The following is an 8,211-nucleotide window of genomic DNA, read 5'->3' as shown; positions in this document are numbered from 1 at the left end:
GGCTGCAAACAGCATCACAGTCCACATGTGCAAACATTTAAGATATCTGCTTGTGTAATGGGGTCAGCGCGGCCCCTCTGTGGGTCCACGCACCGGCGCTCACTTCCTTCTGCAATTTACAGGAATGGGAGGTTTCGTGTCCCGCAGCAGCAGCAGCAGCGCTGTGGTCCAGTGGAGGCAAAGATGGGGCCAGTTACACCTCCTACATCCATGTTAACCCAAGATTTTACCCATGATTCCCGGTTGGACAAAGTCTGCAGGATTTGAGGACAGTGGGCCGGACCAGTTAGTCTGAGAGGGGACCCGACCCGACCCGACCTGACCTGACCTGACCTGACCCGAAACTTATGTTGAATCTGGACACAGATTCACACTGAACTACAGACGCACGCTGCCGACAGCCAATGAAAAACAGAGGATGGAAAACAGGAAGTGGAGTCCAGGAGACGACAGGAAGTAGCACAAATATTAGAACTGACTGCAGATGGTGGCAACATGTTAGCTAACATTAGCATACCAGAGGTGGGCCGCACAGTGGAGGAGTGGTTAGTGGTGTTGCCTTACAGCACAAATCCCACAAGTTCAAGCCCGTCAGTCTGGACTTCACTTCCTGTATGGAGTTTACAGTTCGAGAGTGAGAGAAAAAAGAAGCTAAACAATTCTGAAAGCTATCAAGAAGCTAATACCGCTTAGGTAAAGAAGCTAGCTCGTAAATGACATTTAACAGTTAGCCGCGGCAAAAGAACTTGATTTTCTACAAAGGCCACATTGTTTTTAATCTTTTAATCTTAATCTTGCGAAGGCTAACAATAATCTGGAGCCGCGGGGCTACATCTGTCTGATTAAACAAATCTCCACTTCAGTCCTTGAATAGACGTCCTCCCTCGTCTGCCGTTGTCCCTGTCGTCTGAGCGGAGACGCTGAGGAGCTGGACATCATAACAGGTCATGGTCGAGAGGGAAGTGTCCGGAGTCCGGGGATTAAAATGGAACGGGGCCCGGAAGAGTCTGGGAGAGATCTTTATTTCAGGCACGGAAACAGAGCCTCTTCCTCTGGTGGCGCCACCACCAGCGCCACTGTTCCATTTCCTCTTCCTCTTTCTGCTCAGAGCACAGCTGCTGTCCTCCTCTTCCTCCTCCTCCTCCTCCTCCTCATCTCCTTTGGACATCCATCTACTCCTCCCTCCATCCTTGTCCTGATCAGAATGTAGTTTCTCAGCATGGGATCAATAAAGTTCATCTGTCTGTCGATCATAGTTATTGTCTTCACGGTTTGTTTAACACAATTTCATGTCGTTATTATCAGATATTTCGAGGTTTAACATTAGGAAAGTCCGAAAGTATCAACCAATATTATCGGATTATTGGATTATCATTATTGTTTTTTCCTCTGACAATGAAAACCTGATAACGCAACGCCCGGGTTTGGCCCAGATGAAACTTAAAATAGTTTTAAAGTGAAAGTGAAACTATTATCTGTATCATCATTGTGACACAGCACTCCACTGCACACGTGTGTGTCCTCCGCGTTTAACCTAAACGGCTGCACATATCATTATCGCTTGATATCGGAATCAGAAATCAGAAGTGTTTGGACAACATCGGCATATCCGATATCGGCAAAGTTAGTTTAAGTCACTTCCTTATTTAACATTCATGCATCATCACATGTTGAGGTCAAACCTCATTTTGATGAGACGCCATCTTGGTAAATATATATCAATATATAATATATATAAATGTGTATATAAATATAAAATGAACATACTTTATATAAATATATACATTTATATAAATTATATGTTGATGTGCTGATTCAATTCTTACGATATATACTACACACTACTACTACACACTATAGAATTATAGAATTATATTTATATGTATTTTATTTTAATTTATATAAATTATATGTTGAGGTGCTGATTCAATTCTTACGATATATGGTCCCTACTACACACTACAGAATTATATTTATATGTATTTTATTTTTTTATTTGCTCATGATCTACCAGCACTCACTCCGCGATCCACCGGTGGACCCCGATCCACTTGTTGGGCACCACTGATGTAGTATCTCACTGTTTGGTGGTAGTATTTCTTGAAGGCGACTTTTTGACTTTTCAGGGAAACGATCTCCAACTTCACAGATGACGCGGGGATTTTTTTTTTTACACCAGAACCGTCGTTGGTTTTTTCCCATGATTCCCAGCTGTGTGTGTAGAACAAAGTGCGGTCCAGACCACGGTCCTTATAAATCACTTTTCTTTATTTAAATCAGCGTTAGGCAGTTATGCTATGAACAACACAGGAAAATAAAAACAAAAACGGTGACAAAAGAAAAGACATTAAAAGATGTGAGATCCAGTTAATATTAACTGCACTTGGCACTGGATAGAGAGACGTTCATGGAAAAAGGAGGAAAAAAAAATATACATATTTATCATAGACAAAATAGAAGTGCCTCCTGTCATCGATATGTCGACCGTCGGGGGTCGGGGGGGGGCAGAAAAGACTGGAAAACCAATGAAAACCGTGATCTCCACAGCATTTCAACTTCAACAAAAAAAGAAAGAAAAAACCCCAAATATATACCGTTTTATTTTCCCACATTTTCTCTTCTTTAAACCAATCAAATCTCGTCCGTCAGCCTGTGACTGCCCCCCCCCCAATACCACCCCGCCATCCACCGGTGTCAGTTGATCAGGAGGAAGGTGACGGTCGAGGAACGTCAGCCTGATTTCAACAGGGCTACAGCTGCTCTCTCAGATCAGAGGTTTACATCCAGAGGCCGGAGGAGAGGAGGGACGGGGGGGGTGGGGTAGCCGAGGAGACCCCCACCCCTGCAGTACCCTCGCCCGACCACCGTCCAAGCGCTGCACCGTTTGTCCCTTTAGTCATCGCATCAACCGTCAATTCTTCATAAAAACATGGAGGAACTTCTCTTCACCACCAAACAGCCCATTCACAATGGTAGTAGTGCACAGCCAGAGGCAGGAGGAGGAGGAGGAGGAGGAGGAGGTGGGGGAGGAGGTGAAAACCAAAGGAATTAAGATACAAATGAGCTCAGAATTCATTCACACCAATAAGAAGAAAAAAAAAAAGTCAGATGTTATTTAAAAAAAAAAAAAAAAGAAAATCTCACACAGAGGTGCGACGGGTTCTGTCTCACCCGCAGGAGGTGAGGAGCAGAGGAAGTGGTGCGTGGCTGTTTGGTTCTGGACCCTGAATGTTGTTTTATTTACCTTCAAATCCGCTCAGAACATTAAATTAAGAATAAAAAAAAACTGAATGGCTGTGATTCACATCATGCAGCTTCAACGTTCCTCAGACTGGTTCCTTCTGCATCTGTACGGGACAAACCTGGGTCCGAGATGCACCAGTGGGGAGAATAGTTACCCTCTTGATTATGAATTTAAAAAAAAAAAAAAAAAGAAAACCCAGAAAGAAGCAGGAGCCAACTCCAGAGCAGGAGCGAAGAGATGCCAAGAGAGGAATGAGGAAGAGGAGGAGGAGGAGGAGGTGACGGCTGTGGGGTTCTCTCCTTCGGCTCTTTCACACGGCTAAGTACCTGGTTTCAGCTCTGGTTCCGTTCAGAACTTTGGTTCTCTAACTCGTGCGTCCGCGTCGCCGCCCCCCTGCGTCCGTTTGTCAACAGCTCAGCTGGAGAACACTATCACCTAAGGTTCTGCAGGGGAACCACAACAACAACAACAATGACCTTTAGAACCGGCCAGAACCACACGTTTCTACAGGGGAGTTTCAAACCGTTTTTTTTTTTTTAAATTCTTCACCACGTGACGCAGCGACTCAGACAAATCTGTCAAACGCTTGTCTTTGAACCCGTAACCTTGGTTCTCGAGTGAGACCCGCAGCAGGTGGGCTGGAATTTTGGTTTCCGGAACCAGAACCGTGCCGGTGTGAAAGAGCGCGAAGAGGAACGAGAGCCAGGAGGAAAAAAGAAAAGATGAAGATCAATAGATTTTACTCTGCGGTGTTCAGGGAGTGGGGGGGGGATGTGGGGGGGCGGGGGGAGGGGGTGTGTGTGCGTGTGTCCTGTATGCCTGCGTGTGTGTGTGTGTGTGTGTGTTTCTCTGTGTGTGTGAGTGTGCGGTTGTGTCCGTTCAGAGCTTTTTATCTGACGGTGACCCCGAGTTTTTCCAGCACTCGGACTCCCTTCTCCTGGTACTCCTCCCGGGTCAGCCAGAAGTTGTCCTTGTCCTTCATGATGTCGGCCAGCACGGCCCCGCCCAGGAACACCATGTGCTTTCGCCTGGGTGGATCCTCGATACGGATCTTGAATTTCTACACGGAGAGGAGACAAAGAGGAGACTGATGTGAGCAGATCCTGAACCACAGGAAACGACCCCCGGCCCGGGTCCTGTTGACTCAAAGTCAGCCATTGTTTGGGTTTCCCTCGAATCGGATGTGATTCGCAGCTTTTTTTTTGTGCCGACAGGGTGAGGGGGAGAGGGGGAGAGGGGGGGGGTGCTCTCTTCTGGTATAGGCACACTTTGACAAACACTTGTCTTTTGGACAATTCGTCCTCCGCTGGGACATTTTGCAGGAGTGTCTTAAACATCTGGATTGGGGCATGGATTAAAAATAAAAAGTAATTAAATTTGTGCTATATTTACCCCATATTTGGGAAAGCATTGTATTATTGTATTATTATATGGTTCCTCTGGGAATCGAACCCAGGACTCTGCTCTCTAGGGGAATGGAACTGACCAATTAGGATGGGATTAAGTCAGGAATAGGATACATTTGGAACAGTTTAATTAAGTCAAGGCTAGGGCTGTGTATTGGCAAGAATCTGTCGATACGATACGTATCACGATACAGGGCACCGATACAATAAATATAGCAATATATTGCGATACTATGGCACGACAATATATTGAGGTTTTTTTTTTCCACCAACGTAACTATAGTCAAAGTGTAAAGAATCAATGCTGTTCCATCTGAATATCAAAAAATAAATACACTGATGGAGGATATTGATTTATCGTGAAACGGAATATTGCGATATTTAATCAATGTGAGATGCTTAACAAAAACCAAAACCAGTATGTGTGTTTGATAGTTCATATTAGATAAATGAAAATTTAAAAAAATGTTATGAACTTATTTAAAAGATCGACTAAAATCGCTTCAAGAATCTCTCTCTAAATATTTAATACAATTATTTCTTCTTTCTTTTCCTGTTTGTTCTTGTAGGTTTATTATTCACGGCTAAACTTTTTTCTTTTTTTCAAATAATAAAAATCCTCCTGAATGTTGACACAGTTAACAGACTCTGACTGGCCTTCATCCGTGAAACCGTATGTTTGAACAGATTAATGACGATCAGTCACTGTGACTCAGACCTAACTCTCCATGAACTTGAACTAGAATATTCATAGAAAGTCAACACTCCTGCAGAATAATGCTGAGAGGCTACCAGCGTGATGTTCCTGGGACACAGATCAGTTTATACCAAACGAAAACATTGTTTTTTTTATTTTCCATCCGAGTCTCGAGGCCAAATAAAAGGAAACGTGATTCACACGGATGTTATGAACTTGAACAACGTATGTATCTGTTGGGTCTGAATCCCAATGAGGCAGTTAAGATAAAAAAAGCACCGACGATCAGGTGATGTTAGGGTCCTGCAGCCTACGGCACCACCTGGTGGCTGTTCATGCATACTGCACAAAGAAAAGTCAAAGAATATTTTTTTTCTCATGCATACTGCACAAGGCGAAAAGTCAAAGAATAATAATTAAAAAAAGGGAATTAAAGATGGTTTAAATATAATTTTTTTTTACCCCAGTTAAAACCCATGTGTGTGAAGATGTTACAGAGGAAACACTGACCGTTGACTCAAGTCCTAGTTTCTAAACACACTCCCTGTAACCTGTGACTTCTGAAACCGTTCTCACGTTTGGGGAAACTCCACCCGAACCTCGTCAAACGGACGGAGAATAAGTGAGAAATATTATTTCACACCCACCGAGAGGCTCGGCGCTGTAAGAACTGCTTTTGTTTCATCTGTGAAAAAAACACTCTGCTTCTATCCATTGTTCGTGTCTGAGTTTACAGCACGTTTTGACTCAGAGGACGTCCGAGCAGCTCTGACGTAGGTCGCGGGGTCAAAGGAGGAGCCGAGGGCCCGATCTACTTACCGATAGCTTGTCCACGTCTCCCTTCAGCACACGCTCCAGGTACAGCTGCTTCAGTTCCCTCTCCAGCCGGGAAGGCAGACCAGGATACATGGTGGATCCTCCGGACAACACGATGTGTTTGTAGAACTCGGTCCTGAGGAGTCGAGCACAGATCCAGGGTGTGAACAGGGAAAAAGATTCAGCAACATGTGATAAGATAAAGTGAAAGTTCATGTCAAGGTCTGGAGCTTCACAGAAGGTTCTGTTATTTACATGAAATGTGTGGTGTTCTATGTCATTATGGTTCATTTCCTCTTCAAGGTTCAATGAATTCATCATTTCTAGGGCAAGAATCTGGCGACACGATACGTATCACGACACAGAGGCAACGATACGATATACTGCAAGACTACAGTCACAGCGATATACTGAGGTTTATTTTTTCCCCCCAATGTAACTGTAGTCAATTTTTTCCCCCCAATGTAACTGTCAAAGTATCATCATAGTAAACACACAGTGCTGTTCCATCAGGGATGTCAAACTCATGGCCCGCGGGCCGTATGTTTGACACCACTGTGTTCCTAACACTGGCACAGAGGGATCTACATTTGGAATCACTAGAGAAGAAAGAAAAGAAAAAGAAAAAGAACCAACACCAGGAATATTGGACTGGGCATTGGTGAGAAAAAAAACAATCAATACATTGATGAAGGAGGAGATTGATATGGTATCAGGAAACGAACCATCGTGATATTTTAGTTTATCAATATTTTCTTACAGTCCTAATAATCTCCATGTCCAACTTAACTAGCAAGTAAACCAGAACTATTCTTTTTGCCAGACCCGTTTGTTCTGCACCAGAGTTTGAATGAACTTTCAAACCAGACCAACAGATGAGGAGAACCCTGGTCTGTTTAAAGTGGACCAAACTGGTCTGCGGTGAAAGCCACAGCCATGTTCTCACCTGGTGTCGATGTCGGCCGCCTGGATGGTGTTGAAGAGCAGCTCGGCCACTCCCACACCTTCCACGTTGATGAGGTGCGGCTGGAACAGAGCCTCGGGGGCCTCAAAGCGCTCTCCTCCCACCTTGATCACACGACCATCTGGCAGCTGGATGTGGGTGGGAGGCAGGACATGAAGCGAGAAGGGGGAAGGGAGGGAGAGAGAGAGAGACTGTTAAAGACGTAAGGATGTAAAGTTCTCTATTTTAAAGTCAATAAAGATTTTTTTCCTTTAATGATACTGTGCAGCAACACTGGGCCACAGAGTGGGCTTCACACCGAGGCCAGTGGCGTTCACATGTGCGACTGTTAAAAAAAGGGCTTCATTCAGCTGAAGGCGGTGGGAGGAAGTGGAGCCCAGCCCTCAGCCCGCACTGTGGCTGCACAGGAAATGATGTAAGGTGCAGTTCAGGGCCCCTCCGGCCACGCTCACATTAGCCTCCTTGTTCCTGGAGCACAGGACCGTACTGACACCTGTGCTCCCATTCGCCTACACTAACCCAAACACACATGGTCACAGTGAGCTGGGAGACACAACATGTGCTCGCTAAGGCGTGCAGGAAGTCCAGACCCTCAGGTGCAGCGTTTACACTCCTGCGGTTCCCTGCGAGGGAACGGAGGCCTGGAAAGAAAAGCACAGCCCGGTGGAGGGACCGAGAGCTGCGCCCTGTGTGTTCGAGTCCCAGGGAAAAACAGTTAGGCAGCGGCAGCGGCCCAGACTGAGGTGCCAAGAGCGGGCCTGTGGTGGTCTGGCTGCAGCTGAGGGCAGGAACAGATTTAGTTACCCCATTAGTTTTGACTACTTCAGAATAGTGCCACTCTTCAATAACAAACCCTCCGGGAGGCGCTGGTGTAACAGGGTTGCTATTTCAGGCAGAAATGTGAGGCCTGTGGATGTGTGTGCATGTGGCCCACATTAAAAAAAAAAGAAGAAAAAAAAAAGAACTCATTTTTAGTTTCAAAGAGGAAAAACAAAAAACGAGATTCTTCCCGAGGTCTGGAAATGTGTTGTGTGGTCGACTGAAGCAGCCAACACCAAAGTCTGCTGCTCGACATGTGCCCGCT

The 8,211-nt window shown here is 45.2% G+C and overlaps 1 protein-coding gene across 1 annotated transcript in view; it reads right to left on the bottom strand.

The window, feature by feature from the left end:
* Positions 1-2,247: 2,247 nt before the first annotated feature.
* Positions 2,248-8,211, bottom strand: part of LOC103387093 (ARP2 actin related protein 2 homolog) — a 15,902-nt gene continuing 9,938 nt past the window's right edge. The window contains exons 8-9 of the mRNA XM_008321600.3: positions 6,167-6,299; positions 2,248-4,304 (exon numbers count right to left, since the gene is read on the bottom strand). Of these exons, the coding sequence (XP_008319822.1) occupies positions 4,134-4,304; positions 6,167-6,299 (304 nt within the window). The 3' untranslated portion in view covers positions 2,248-4,133. The remainder of the gene's footprint in view (positions 4,305-6,166; positions 6,300-8,211) is intronic.

Source organism: Cynoglossus semilaevis, chromosome 12 (assembly GCF_000523025.1).
Source record: "Cynoglossus semilaevis isolate Cse_v1.0 chromosome 12, Cse_v1.0, whole genome shotgun sequence".
NCBI classification, from domain to species: domain Eukaryota; kingdom Metazoa; phylum Chordata; class Actinopteri; order Pleuronectiformes; family Cynoglossidae; genus Cynoglossus; species Cynoglossus semilaevis.
Note: the sequence above shows the minus strand (reverse complement) of the source record. Positions and strands in the feature narration are given on the sequence as shown.